The sequence below is a fragment of the Rhipicephalus sanguineus genome, chromosome 1 (assembly GCF_013339695.2).
Source record: "Rhipicephalus sanguineus isolate Rsan-2018 chromosome 1, BIME_Rsan_1.4, whole genome shotgun sequence".
NCBI lineage: Eukaryota > Metazoa > Arthropoda > Arachnida > Ixodida > Ixodidae > Rhipicephalus > Rhipicephalus sanguineus.
The window spans coordinates 245288301-245303517 of record NC_051176.1 but is presented as its reverse complement, the minus strand read 5'-3'; the positions used below and the strand labels follow the sequence as shown (position 1 = coordinate 245303517).

General features: G+C 46.9%; 1 protein-coding gene across 1 annotated transcript; it reads left to right on the top strand.

Annotated features, from left to right (window-relative positions):
- The first annotated feature begins 1141 nt into the window (after positions 1-1141).
- Positions 1142-13945, top strand: LOC119382142 (lysozyme 2). Its single transcript, XM_037649876.2, has 4 exons — positions 1142-1317; positions 8114-8255; positions 9337-9428; positions 13874-13945. Exons 1-4 carry the CDS (start codon positions 1240-1242, stop codon positions 13943-13945), a joined length of 384 nt encoding a protein of 127 aa, XP_037505804.2. The 5' UTR covers positions 1142-1239.
- Positions 13946-15217: the final 1272 nt, after the last annotated feature.

Here is a 15217-nt window from a genome sequence, read left to right as displayed (position 1 = left end):
CGTCGTAAATAACGCGAGACCGCTTAGCATCCTTGCTCAGGCTGGCCGTCGATAAATGATGGGTTTAGGATCGCCGTGTGGCATGCCATGACTTATCTTGTTTTCGTGCCCCGAGAGGAGAAGCTGTGTGTTGACACGAAATGATGTCGTATACGGGTGGAAAGACAATAAATCACGATGAGAGGGGGGGGGGGGGGGCGTTCGTTGTTTTCCTACATCCACAGATGTCCCTCTTCTAGAAGTTGCTAGTGTTCTGCGTCATTGTGTCTGCATAGTTGAACGACATATGTATACATTGCTCGAGTACTGGCGTGCAATATTCCCGCTCGTCCGTTGTCCCGTGTCTTCACTTTCTTCCATTTTTGGATTGCACCTCTGTTTATAACAAATCAGTTCTGTGGAAACACTCGAGGGGTTGAAATATTTGTGAAAAAATAAGATTTCGCTATGTACAGCCCACGGCCTCAAATATATGACGATTGGCTATTTTGACATCTATAGTTACAGCCCCAAATTCTTAGACCAATGGAAATTTTTAAGCGTCAGGCCACTTGGTAGGAAAGTTCTGAGGCACGCAACACAGTATTGACTTGCACGAGCTATGCAAAGGAGGAAAAAAAGGAAGAATTCTATAGTCAACTAAAATTTTTGCCACGTGTCGGGGATTTATAAACACTCCCACAAAAAACCCTCCTATACCCCTTCCGCCCACTCAGAAAGACACTGACACCCAGCCCCACCCCCAAGAAAAAAACATCAACACTGGAATCCTCCCATGGCCATTGGGCTGACATTGCAAGCAACCTCCGCGTTTTCTGCAACGCGCTCCATGGCCCTTGGGTAGGTGGGTCGGAGGTAGGGGTTCAATCGGTGGGCTCTCCATATTTATTGAAGCCGCAAACATATTCCGTGAAATGTGGTCGGCGAAAGCACAGTCTTGAGACGAAAGTTCTCGATGCACCAACGGACTCGTTCAAAGGAGGCACGCCGACCGCGGCCACTGATCCTGGCCGTGAGCCGAGGCGTCCACGCCGCTGCGGTAGGCCTTCGGGCACCCCGGCCTTGGAGGGGATGGGCCACAAGGCGGAGAACGTGATGCGCAATTCCAACCGATAATCCCGCGCGTTGCGAAAGCGCGCGCGCGCTACGCGAATTGGGCATGAATGCCTCTTTGCAAACAACCCGCGGGCCGCGCCGTTAGATCATCGTTGGCCCCGCGCTCGAGCCGGTTCTGCCAAGATGGATAAAACGGGCGACCGGCAGCAGCAGCAGCAAGAGGATGGCTTCGGCGCACGTCTTCGAAGACTATCAGCAAAGGTGGGCTTCGTGTCAGCTCGGAAAGAAAAGGAAAATGCGACGAATAGCAGTGGACGGTGCTCTAATATATGAGGAAACCCTGAGGCGCTACTGGCGTACCCTGTAACGGCTTGATAACAGTGCAAAGCGTGTTAAAGGGAGCGGAAGAAGTGCGCTACCTGCATGCCGATTCACGTAGATTCGGAGTGCCGTTAAGCATGTGGTTCTTTGCTGGCGCCGTCATATTTATATTTTCTCCTTTACGAAAGAAAACGGTCGCTATTCTTCGCTACTCAAGTTTTATTCCAGGGACATAATGGTTTTGTTTTGTACTTGACGAAAATCATTATCTGCTGGCAAATAAGACTCTGTACGGCCGCAGAGCTTTCACGAGAACACCATGTAGCTCATTATTCGAATGGCCTCTCGAATGCTAATCTAAATAAGACTGACTGCTTCGGCGTGCTTGGTTAATTTATTACATTTTTAGCATACTGTATGCCATTGAGTAGCTGACATTCTCTAAGGTCAGCAGCCACTGAAAAGGGAAACTTAACGACAAAATGACAGCAAATGTTGCGAATCCCTTTATGTTGTTCTTAACGTTCGCAGCTAAAACGTAAGTAACTTTTATGCAAAATAAGTTGCGATTTCTCTTGCAACTATACGCCTAACTATTCGTGGTCACCAACAAGACCCAGAGTTCAGACAGCGGACGAAGCGAAGAGCACGACACGAGGGTTGGCGACGCGCACTATACTTGGAGCCCGTGTCGTGCACTTGTTTCTTCGTTGCTTGACTTAGTGCTGAGTTTTCCTTCCAACCAAGTATGAAGTCCAACTAGCCTATTGTCTTGCGCAACGGTTCAATAATTCTTTTTGAGCGCGACATAACTGAAAAAAATGTTGACTGAAAGCACGACCAGCTAGCGCGCAAAGTGTACGAATCTGGACGATTTTTGTTTTCTGAATTCTTGAACTGGTTTATGTTATAGTTCTTCCGAATAGTCCAAGATTTCTCGTTAGCGGTACAGCTTGGACGTGAATAATTGGCTTAACTCGCCCGATCCTTGACCAAGTCCTCTGTAGTGTGTGCGGACCATTCAGGTGGGAGAACAGTAAGAGCAGACAAGGTGGCAGATGGGAAAGCCTAAAATAAATATTTATGCTTCTTGCCCTTGGCCCATTTCCACCAACACCTTTCTTAATTTCTTGTCACCTACTAGACCATTTCTTCACGTTCTTGCGCAAATGCACCTTCACAATCAATACGAAAAGAAAGGTTAGAAAAAAAAAGGGTGGGGGGGGGGGACTTCTTTGCACTTAATATTCGACCAGCAATAGGGATTCCATACACGTGAGGTTCATTTGCGAGGCCAGACGTTTTAAGAGTTTTCCGTGTGACTCAACGCTTGCACAATTCTTATATCGGAGCTGCATCAGAGGGACTCCTCTCCTTCTTTTCTTTGTAACTTGCAGAAGCCATGGTGGCGAACTAGATTTATATGTTCGTTTCGGTGCTTTTTTTTTCATATTTTCGGTATAGTTAAAAGGTGTTAATTTCAGGTTTTATTTCTGAATGTTTCGAATCGATTTGTATCCTCGAACGTAACGTAAGATACGATGACAAGAATAAAGGCGCATTCGTTTATTTGGAACTGAAGGCCAATTCGGTTCAGCGAGAAGGAAACGACCATGAGTGAGCAGCGATCTCATGTTCGTAAATGCTCAGTGAGATTCGAATGTTTGGAGGATGGTCTCCCTCGACAGCGTGGTCAAGCTGTGTCGAGGAGGGCAGCGGAGCTCTGACGCACCAGTCTACCGCCTTTTGTGAAAGTATTGCAGTAACCGTCTCCTCTACTCCCTTGTGGACGGCATCCAGCGCTGGTCGTAAAATGCCTCTGCGTCTCTGCGACGTAAATTCAGCAAACTCTCATGGACCTTTAAAGGGCCCCTAAACCACTTCGAACGAGAGAGTGCTTTCTTTCTCGCCATCATCCCTACTTTTCCTACAGGCGCTATCTCCTCCTCGCCACTTATTTCTTCATAAAACACGTGGACCATGTCAGTACTAAGCGCTGAGCCTACCACGATTTCGCGCTTTTCGGCTACACCCTGCTCCCGGGGTCCTCGGGGCGCTGAGCTGTGCTCTCACGAGGGCTGCAACGATAGTGCCGTATTCTCCTCCTCATCAGGGACCACGTCATCACCAGCGGCCCTTCAGGCCCACTACCTTGATTGAGTCACAAGATTTGAAGGCACTTTGCAAGCAGAATTATAACGATCTCTGAGGCCGGCGGCGAGTTTTCTATAGCAGCTATGAAGGTCTGAAACTCAAAGCTGCCAGAAAGCACTAGCTCACTTAACCTTCATATTTTCCTAGTGGCGGAGGCTCTACGGGGTTCCCTGTATACGTGACCTGACCACAGATTCAGTAAAACGGGCCTTATCACCTCGAAACTTTTGGCAAAAGCTTGCACCTCTATTCCGCTGCCCTAAAATTTCATTCCCGACTAGGCCTTTCGGATGGCGCCGCGGTTAGTGTAAGGCCGCACCAGTGCCGAAAAGGCGGATGTGGTTAACGATATGGTATGGTGGCGAGCTACAGACTTGCACGTGTCTGACTCATTTATGCTGTATAATTTCCACATGCATAAACCTATCAGAGGTCCCTGGCATATTTTCTAGACCATACGAACACCTATTCTATAGCCTTATCCGAAAATGTTTTCAGTAAAACAAAAAAAAAGTGTAACGAAGGAGCCCTATGAAGTATACAGCATTCTCGAAGACCGGTTTCGAAGCTGTCAAATTATCTTTTTTAATGCACAAGCATTTCTATGCCGACTCAAAGAGAAAACTGTCCGTCCGTCCGTCTCTTCCTCTGTCACGTGAGACGATCATCACCATAAAGAAATAAATGAATAAAAACAAATTCTTTTCCAAGGACTGGTTTCGAACTCCGGCCCAACTCTCCGAAGACGAGTGTCTTAACCACTGGGCTACACACATTTTTAAAGAGGCTTCGCAATACATCGTCATAAAGGAATGTGACTAAAACGCGCCAGCCTTTTCGTTGGCATGATGCACTAGACCACCCCGCCACGGCGGTCTAGTGGTTATGGCGCTCGACTGCTGACCCGAAGGTCGCGGGATCGAATCCCGGCTGCGGCGGCTGCATTTTCGATGGAGGCGAAAATGTTTGAGGCTGGTGTACTTAGATTTAGGTGCACGTTAAAGAACCCCAAGTGGTCGAAATTTCCGAAGCCCTCCACTACGGCGTCTTTCATAATCATATGGTTTTGGGACGTTAAACCCCAGATATTATTATTATTAATGCATTAAAATTCCTTCAGTTTAGCCAATCCATCCAAAACGTCAATCCGGACAGGTGGTTCTGTTTGAGATCTATAAGCATCACGTATATAAAGTTCTCCCTTGCTGATTTCGTCTTAAGGTCAGCGTGTGTCACTGATAAACGCGTCTTTCACAAACTGTGGAGGACCAGAAGTATAATTATATGAAGTGGTATAGTGTGTTCGTTTTGTGCTGGTAAGTATCTAATGCCAATAGGTGTTATGGGTAGGTCTTTTTTAGAGGTTCTTTGAAGCACATCTCAAAAGAGTATCACATCCCAACATTCAATAAATGCATGCTCAATGGTTTCCGGCTTGATTGTAAAACGTGAATATGTCTGAACCACGTGAGTGAGTGAGTGAGTGAGTGAGTGAGTGAGTGAGTGAGTGAGTGAGTGAGTGAGTGAGTGAGTGAGTGAGTGAGTGAGTGAGTGAGTGAGTGAGTGAGTGAGTGAGAGTGAGTGAGTGAGTGAGTGAGAGTGAGTGAGTGAGTGAGTGAGTGAGTGAGTGAGTGAGTGAGAGTGAGAGTGAGTGAGTGAGTGAGTGAGTGAGTGAGTGAGTGAGTGAGTGAGTGAGTGAGTGAGTGAGTGAGTGAGTGAACTTTTATTTGGTCCAGCAAAACGCGATAAAGGCTAGACCTGTCGAACCACGTGAATGCGTTGCGTTGTAACCACGGTGCAAAACAAATGTGAAAGGAGAACGCTTTCTATCAAGGCTACGTTGAATTTCGTACAATTTCGTGCAATAAAAACCCCCTGCAGGACAAGATGTAAAGCCGACGGAGAGGATTTCGATGGGCGCGAAATGAAAGAGGACACCCGTGCACGTTAAAGTTTAACGGTTTAGTGCACGTTAGGTGCACGTTAAATATCAACATTTCCGGAGCCCTCCACTGCGCCGTCTCTCATAATCATGTCGTGGTTTTGAGACGTATAACCTCAACAATTATTATTATTAGGCCACCCGAAAACAACGCCCTAGGGAAGAATACAACCTACAATAAAACTTTACGCTTACGCATCATTTAGGCAACTCCCAAAGGAGATTCTGTGTGGATATTTTTCAGTCGCACTATCGGTCTAACGGATTGTTGTCGTTGTTATTGTTGTTGTTGTTCTTGTTTGGTACCATCTAGAGTTGTTGTATATGCTACCTTTAGGTATATGTTACCTAAAGGTAGCATGTACACTAACTTTAGTACCATCGAGTCATTCACGACTCCTGGTGACACCACAAGTGTATGAATTAACGAAAATGAGACTTTTTGCATACAAGTTCTTTAAGCTCCTCTAGACGCTTCCCTGTGGCCTCCGTGCAAAATACCATCTGACCATTTCATGCGTAGGTGACCTTGTTTTCTTTTACCTCTCAGGCTATATCTTACACTTAGGCTGTATTGGACAAATTGTATTTTTCTGTCACAGATGGTGCCGGTTCATGTGGGCCGAACTGTTCACATTTATCATTCATCCCCCTTTTTTCTTACGATTTCGGTAGTATTTCTTGTGACAAGCACATATAAAGCAAACGTATCACTTCCCCAATCATTATATTGGCACCCCCCCCCCTTTTTTTTATTCCATTGTTTTTTTCTTCAAAGCCCTCGTGGCTGTTTGTGATACGGGTCTTTCCACACAAGCGTCTGTCACGCAAGGTAGGGGTTTACTGACAGCGACTTGTCGAAATAAAGATACAGCGGTGCTCACCGCTGTGTACACTTGCGACAGCTTCATTCGCGGTGAAGTGACTCAGCCTAGCTGAGCTTGCTGCACCGCAAGAAACCCGATATAGTGACGAAAGTCCAGAAAAGGTGCCACAGTTTCTCGAGTTGTGCTCAGTAGGGAGGGTCTTCTATCGTCTGCGAGACTATATACCCTCGGAGGCCAGACCCAGGTGACTGATTGTACGGCATGTGTTCCTCGTCGCGACTACATGTAAATTTCGATAGGGTCATACCTCCCCATTTTTAAGCCTCCTTCGTCTCGGCACACTTTAGAGTATACGAGAACTGACACCCCCGCCAGTTGAGTGTGGCATGGTAACGCATGCAAAGACCATTGCAGAGCTTCAGAACAAAAAACTTAATTTCAAATTAAGTCACGCATGCGTGTACACGACAAAAGTTGGCAAACTCAGAGCCTGCATGGGTGAACAGTTGGTTTGTCTTTTGACTGTTCATTGCCGTCGTAGGCGCGGTTTAGCTTAATTATACTTTCTCGCTTTCGTAATATTTGTAACTTCTACTCTATGGCAGAAAAAAAATGCATCTGGAAGTGTCCCGAGTTTCGACAGTGAATGAGGTTCAGCGACTCTTGAAACTTAATCGCCTGCGTGGCGTTTAATCATGCATGATTAAGGCCGCGCAACAGCGGCATGTGTAAGTAAGAATTGTGGAATGTGGAGCTAGAAATACCTGCGATATTTGGGGTTTAACATACCAAAGGCTATGCGAAGACGAAGCGCAACATGCTTCTAAAGTCCTAGATGCCACTTAACCCCAAGAATGAGCTGTGTAAATCACACAAGCATTTCTGTTACTCGTTTAAGCTCAGTAGCGCGTTTCACTTTAACATCTGTAGCGTAGCCTGCTGTTCGGGAAGCGCCATAATAGAGAACGCCACATTGATATCGACCTCCTCTTTAATATATTCGCATATTGACACCTTAGCAATCTTGATCCATCAAAATGCGGTCGTCGCCGCTGGGAACCGATCCCGAGACCTCGTGCTCAGTCAGTGTCGGCCATTGAGCCACTGCTGCTGGTGATCTGCGTAGTCGGTCATCGCGAACGCAGGATATAATTCCTTAGCTCGGTGACGCAAATTAATGGTTAATTATGTTGTTCCCTGTCCAGCAAAGGTCATCAGGGTGCTCCCGCTATACAGGCAAACGCCTTGGCCGTCACTTCTCCATTCATCGCATCCACGGGAATATGCTGTCTCACAGATCACGCACAGGGGACTCCCCGTTTCTTAGTCACTTACTCGAGGCCTCCTGCGTCGATATACATATATTTGGCGCACGACAAGACAGATACATCAACGTGTCCCAACCAGCTTCTGTAGAAACAAGTTCAAACGAGGATAAGCCGAGTTTATCCGCGTACTCCCGAGCACTGACTCGGCGAGTGCACGCAGGCCGTACCATCGCATGACGTGCCGCACCGGCGTCCCCAGTGACGCGGCGTGCAGCGTCCAGTGTTGTTTCCCTCCTCGCGGCTGCGACTCGTATAAGGTCGTCTGGGCACGCAGCTACCGGGGTGACCGCGTGGAGTTGCGCCCTTCACGGACTACCAATGAGTCGTGGAAGACCGATCCTGCACCGCGCTTATTAAGACGTCGCACACGTTCCCCTCGCGGTCTGTACCTGTTTAACAGGCGCTCCGTCCTGCGTGCTCATAAAACACGCGCGTACGGTTGTAACTGATCGCGATTTTCCATGACTTCGCTCGTCGCCATCTAGTGCTTGCAGATGCTGTTCCACGCCGCACTCCTGGCCGCCCTGGTGGCACTTCCCTGCTCCTGGGCGAAGGTGTTCGAGAAATGCGAGCTGGCTCGGGAGCTTCTTTACGTGCACGGATTCCCCGAAGACCAGATACCACAGTGTGAGTCCACGCTTCTTGTTTTTCTCTGTTTTCACACCCTTATTCACCTGTTTTCATCTCCGCACGATGCACGAGTGCTGCGGAGGAAATGCGCGATGGCCGATAGCCGGGATGGTGGTGAGAACAAAGCCCCGTTTTAATAATAAAAGAGTCCAGTTGCAGAAGGAGCGATTCTCAAACGTGGTCACATCGAATAAACGCTGCAATACTTTCGGCGGATTCGTTGTTACCTCCAGCAGGCGAAGACACCATTGTGTCGAAGTGGCCATGCCGTAGAAGTGGGGTGTCACTACCGGATATTGGTGGGTGCGCATGTCGTTTTTGAACAGTCCCTACAACGTATCTGTGAGGGCGACGTGTGAAGAATAAAACAAACTTGTAATACTATAGAATAACGGTATATTGCAAGACAATACGTAAACTCGTGCACGTAGCACTTTTGTTCTATGCGCGGTTTTGTCAACCAAATAATTTCCGTCGTCTTGTATAAACAAGACTCCAGTCCAACATCTTATCCTTTCGCGCTTCTTTGCGTGCTCGAGTGGAGCCACTCCCGTGTGTTATTACCATAATAGAGCGGTTTAGAGTGGTGGATGGTAGAGATGGAATGGAATATCGTAAAGACGAACAGAGCAGAATAATCCTTGCGTTATATACCGGCCAGTGGCAGCTTTGGGAACGTTACGACGGTGAGATATAGAGGGTGCCCCAGCCATCTTTAGCCAGAGTTTAAAAATATGCCAACGTACTCAATGACGACGTGACCAAATGCATGCTGCTGACTCTTGCCTGGAGTAAGTCAGACTATATTTGTGTTCTGATAACTTGCTTAATTAGACCCCTTTGGTTAACTAACTTTTGAAGCAACGAAGCTGGGCAAAAAATTCCAATGAGTAAGTTGTACATCGGTTTACAAAACGTCCGATTAGAACGTTTCTAACTTCATATCTATAAGTATTAGTGTTTTTCTGCTTAGTACAGATGCCCGCGAAATGCAAAAAGAAATGCCACGTGACATCGAGCAAACATTGCTCGTCCAACATAGCGGCGCCATTGAATCATCTCGAAACATTTCTCACAGGGGTATGCATCGCCGAGCACGAGAGCCTCTTCAACAGCAGCGCAGTCGGTCGCATGAACTGGGACGGCAGTGCGGACCACGGCCTCTTCCAGGTACGCACAGTATTCCTCCATGCTCAGAAACTCTACGCTCGCGCTGTTATCTCCAGTGATGCAGGCCAGCTGCGCCGTCAACGTTGCTGCCATTCTCGGACGCATGATGATTCATAACGAATGGGGAGCATAAGCGTAGAAAACAAAATGCACCTTATGCGCTTGGGCCCTCGGCGCCTCCTGTCGTCGTATAGCCCGTCACGGTAAAGCAAGTGGCAAATAAGACGGCGCGTTCGCTCAGGAAAACCTCTGTTTCTGCGATGGACGCTGGACGCTGTGTGCGACGCTGTCTGTAGCAGTGAGAGGACGCTGTCCTCTCATTGCTATTGACGTGTCCCTATGGGAAACACCTGTGCTTCGCACTTCCCCAGGTTTCACTTTAGTGGAGCTGTATAGTATAGTATAGTATAGTATAGTATAGTATAGTATAGTATAGTATAGTATAGTATAGTATAGTATAGTACAGTACAGTACAGTATAGTATAGTATAGTATAGTATAGTATAGTATAGTATAGTATAGTATAGTAAGTATAGTATAGTATAGTATAGTATAGTATAGTACAGTACAGTATAGCAATGGGTGGGAAAGGGAAGTGAGGAGGAAGACAACGCCACCAGCCCCGTCGCTTCCTTAGTCTTCGTACTACTAGAGCGTAGATGCCCCAAGTTTTTTTCAGAAGCAAGATAGCACTGCGTGGACTATCTAGGGCAACACAGGTTGTTCGCAACGTGAACGTTTGAGCGAGCTGGTATAGTTTTGATAGTATTTTTGTGCGAGGGAACTATTTATAGCTTGCACGTGACTTCATGGACGCAACTTCTTAACGTACTGGTACTCCGACATTACGGCTTTGATGACGTCAAGGCAGCATAATTCGGCTGCGGTTAACCTGCTTCAATATAAAAATTGTGCTAGCTTTAAATAGAACTATGGAAACACTTGAGATAGCGGAAGAGTTCTACAGAGATCTGTACAGCAGCCGAGACAGTCAGGATGATAACGTAAGAAGAAGTAATATCCCAGAGGAATCTGACATCCCACCAGTATTAACAGGAGAAGTAAAGAAAGCCCTAAAGGGAATGCAAAGAGGCAAAGCCGCTGGTGAGGATCAGGTAACATCAGACCTGTTGAAAGACGGTGGAGAGATTATGTTAGAGAAACTGGCCACCCTGTATACGAAGTGTCTCTCGACAGGGAGGATACCAGAATCATGGAACAATGCCAACATCATCTTGATCCATAAGAAAGGGGACGTGAAGGACCTGAAAAATTACAGGCCCATCAGCTTACTGTCCGTTGTCTACAAGCTATTCACAAAAGTAATTGCTAACAGAATTAACACGACATTAGAGTTTAATCAACCAAGGGACCAGGCAGGATTTCGTACAGGCTTCTCAACAATAGACCATATTCATACTATCAATCAGGTGATAGAGAAATGCGCGGAATACAACCAACCCCTATACATAGCCTTCATAGATTACGAGAAGGCATTTGATTCGGTGGAGACATCAGCAGTCATGCAAGCACTGCGGAATCAGGGCATCGACGAAGCCTATATAAACATAATGGAAGAAATCTACAGCGCATCCACAGCCACTATAGTCCTTCATAAAGAAAGCGACAGAATCCCAATAAAGAAGGGCGTACGACAGGGAGACACGATCTCTCCAATGCTATTCACCGCGTGTTTACAGGAGGTTTTCAGGGCCCTAGATTGGGAAGAATTAGGGATAAGAGTTAATGGAGAGTATCTCAGTAACCTGCGCTTCGCTGATGACATTGCATTGATGAGTAACGCGGGAGACGAATTACAGCTCATGATTACTGAACTGGATACGGAAAGTAGAAGAGTAGGTCTGAAAATTAATATGCATAAAACTAAAGTAATGTGGAACAATCTTGGCAGAGAACAGCGCTTCGCGATAGGTGGCGAGACGCTGGAAGTTGTAAAGGAGTACGTCTACTTAGGACAGGTAGTAACCGCGGAGCCGAACCATGAGAGTGAAATAACTAGAAGAATAAGGATGGGATGGGGCTCATTCGGCAAGCATTATCAAATCATGAATGGTAGTCTACCACTATCTCTCAAGAGGAAGGTATATAACAGCTGCATCTTACCGGTACTTACCTACGGAGCAGAAACCTGGAGACTTACAAAGAGGGTTCAACTTAAATTGAGGACGACGCAGCGAGCGATGGAAAGGAAAATGATAGGTGTAACCTTAAGAGACAGGAAGAGAGCAGAGTGGGTCAGGGAACAAACGGGGGTTAAGGATATCATAGTTGAAATTAAGAAGAAGAAATGGATATGGGCCGGCCACGTAGCACGTCGGCAGGATAACTGGTGGTCATTAAGGGTAACTGACTGGATTCCAAGAGAGGGCAAACGCGTGAGGGGAAGACAGAAAATTAGGTGGGTAGATGAGATTAAGAAGTTTGTAGGTATAACGTGGCAACAGAAAGCACAGGACCGGGTTGATTGGCGGAACATGGGAGAGGCCTTTGCCCTGCCGTGGGCGTAGACAGGCTGATGATGATGATGATGATGATGATGATGATGATGATGATGATGATGATTGATGATGATGATGATGATGATGGAAACACTTATTCACCGGTTAAGGCTAGCACCCCATGCACGAAACATTTTTTTACACAGAATAGGCATAACTGAGACTCCCGAATGCGAATGTGGATTTGTAGATGAAGTTGTATGTCACCTCGTTCTGGACTGCCCATATCATGACACACCGAGACGCCGTCTTAAATCGGAACTAATGGCATTAGACCGCAGACCGTTCAGTATGAATTCCAAAAGTGCGGAGAGCTGGGCTTGTTGGTTGTACATGATTAGAAAACCAGCGCAAAACCACAGGACACACAGGAAGGGGACGCACACAGCGCTGAACTCTCAACAAATTTATTGTGAAAAACCAAATGCATCGCCTATAAATACACATGAACCACTCGCATAATAGTGCGTCACTGGACATAGCGCAGATAAGCCGCGAATAGCACAACCAAGACCGATCACATCAAACGCCTCCGTAGATACTCCATTTCCTTGGGCAATAATGCGATTGACGGGGTGCTGACACAGTTTTCACCCAACTGCGCAATCTTATACGCTTCAACAACTTCACGTGTTAGGCGGTCCCTGTGCTTGCTGACAACAATACATTTCTCAAAAATAGGTGAGCACGTGCACGACCTACAGTGGATGGCTAACCAGCCATCTTGTCCACGTTTTACATTGTTGTCATGCTCTCTCATTCTATCGTTAGCACAACGACCCGTCTGTCCTACATAATATCTACCACTTGTGAGAGGAATCTGGTACACAACATTTTCAATACAATCGATATACCTAGTTCTGTGCTTCTTCTGACAACCTTCTTCCCGGTTCATTGAATTGCATGGCCTCGTCAAACGGCAAATACTGTTTAATTTTGCGGGAGCAGAAAACACCACCTTAATGTCTGCTTTTTGCGCGATTCTTTTCAAGTTATGCGATGTTCTGTGTATATACGGAATGACAGCGACTTTTTCTTTTTTGCCCTTTTCTGGTTCATGATTTTCTTTATTACATGCTCGAAATTTTTTGCGCATGCTCTCTGCGACAGCAACGATTACATGTTCAGGATAGCCTGCGGCTACCAGTCGCTTCACCTGTTGTCCTAACGCTTCTGAGAGATTGTGAGGACATGTCCGTTCGAGCGCATTGGTCAAGCTAAGGTTAACAATACGCCGTTTTACCAGCTTTGAGTGTGCCGAGCTGAAAGGGAGAAGGGGTTTTTCACCCCGAGGTTGGTACATCCAACAGATGTGATCCCTGTTGATGTGAAACAAAACATCCAGGAAACGAAGTCTCCCCTCATCAGGGAATTCGCATGTAAGCTCCAGGGGGTTAAAGAGATTTCTAAAAACAGCGAGGGCATTGTCGGCGTTAGTCTTAAATTCGTGAGGGTCACCGTCAATGAAAATTAAAAAGTAGAAGGTCAACAATTCTAAAAACGCATTCACAGCAATGCCCGATGTGTTCTGAAACGCTGTGGAACCAAATTCTTGAATGGCATTCTCCACACATTGTAATAACAAGTCATGCGGTAGTGAATAAAACAGGTCCTTAACATCTATTGAGAAAGGCGTCAGACCTTTGTCACAGCTCGTCACAAATTGCAGCACTTCCTTAGAACTTCTGACTAGAAAGGGGTCGTTGACATTTAGAATATTCAAATGTTTTTGCAAGAAAGCTGCAACACATTTCTGCCAAGAGCCATTCTCGGACACTATAGCTCTAAAAGGTAAATCCACCTTGTGTGTTTTGGCACTGAAAAATATTTCCAAGCAGTTCTTTGGACTGCCTGCTATATTACGACGCAGATTATCAAGATTCAGATTGCTACAGATTTCTATAGCTTTAGTTCGTAATTTTTTCAGGGAAACATCATGCTGGACAAATGCAGAGTCAACAGCTTGCTGCGCCTTACCATTGTACACTCCTACAGGTAGTACGGTAAAGCCACCCTCCTTGTCGGCAGCCCCAGTGTCCTAGCCCCAGTGTTAAGTGACTTGGTTTTAGCGCAACTTGACAGGTCCGCATGTGACGCCTTACATTCCACAAGAGTGGTAAAAGTTTTTAGGTTCGTGGACGATTTTTTAATTTTCATTGACGGTGACCCTCACGAATTTAAGACTAACGCCGACAATGCCCTCGCTGTTTTTAGAAACCTCTTTAACCCCCTGGAGCTTACATGCAAATTCCCTGATGACGGGAGACTTCGTTTCCTGGATGTTTTGTTTCACATCAACAGGGATCACATCTGTTGGATGTACCAACTAGAGCACTGCACGGGCCCGGGCCGGCCCGAAAGCCCGGGCCCGGCCCGGCCCGCGGGCCGGGCCGGGCCGGGTAAGGGATTGTTGGATCGGGCCCGGGCCGGGCTCGGGCCCGTGATCTTCGGGCTCGGGTCGGGCTCGGGCCTGAGCCAGGCCCGTATTAGGCCCGGGTATCATACGTATCTGTATAATCACGCTCCGGGCACCCGACACGTCACGTCGACGGGGATCGCTAAAGAGGCCGCCGGCTGGTTCACTTCGGCGCTCTAATAGACAGTTGTCTTGGAAGTCCTTAGTCCGGTCTCGCTTTAAGGCGTAACATTTTCAAAGATCGAAGGCGGTCACACGAAGACGACGAGACAGCCATCTTCAGGGAACAGCGAGGACGGTGGCTCGCTCTCTAACGGGTGTGCCTCGCTTTGACAGATCTATGGCACTGCGGTGGCGGTGACTCGGGGAAGAAGGGTGGGACAAAGAACGTGCTTGTTTTGAACACGAAAACATTGTGTACGTTGGGTGCAGTTGCCTGCCGAGGAGTCAACACGACAGCTTTAATTTATGTAACGCTGCCCAGCCTGGTGTATTCCTACCAAAAGCAGCTAGAGCACGTTTTTTTTAAATGCGAAGCATTTCTTAGCGAACCTCAGGCACTTTGGCCGTTTCTATCTACGTATCTATCTATCTATCTATCTATCTATCTATCTATCTATCTATCTAGCCGCCTGCGTCTGGGTGCTCTGCAGGTCGTCTCCATAACTTGTAATATACCAAAATTGGCGCAGCAGGGGATCAGTGGATGACGAACAAGATCCACGGGCCATGACATGAATAACGCAAAATACCTGTCGCGTACATCATGAAACCCTTTCTCTCAGTCACGTGTGGCACATACCCGCATACCAGAGTTCATGTTTTGCGGGTATGTGCCACAGGTTATACAGAGTC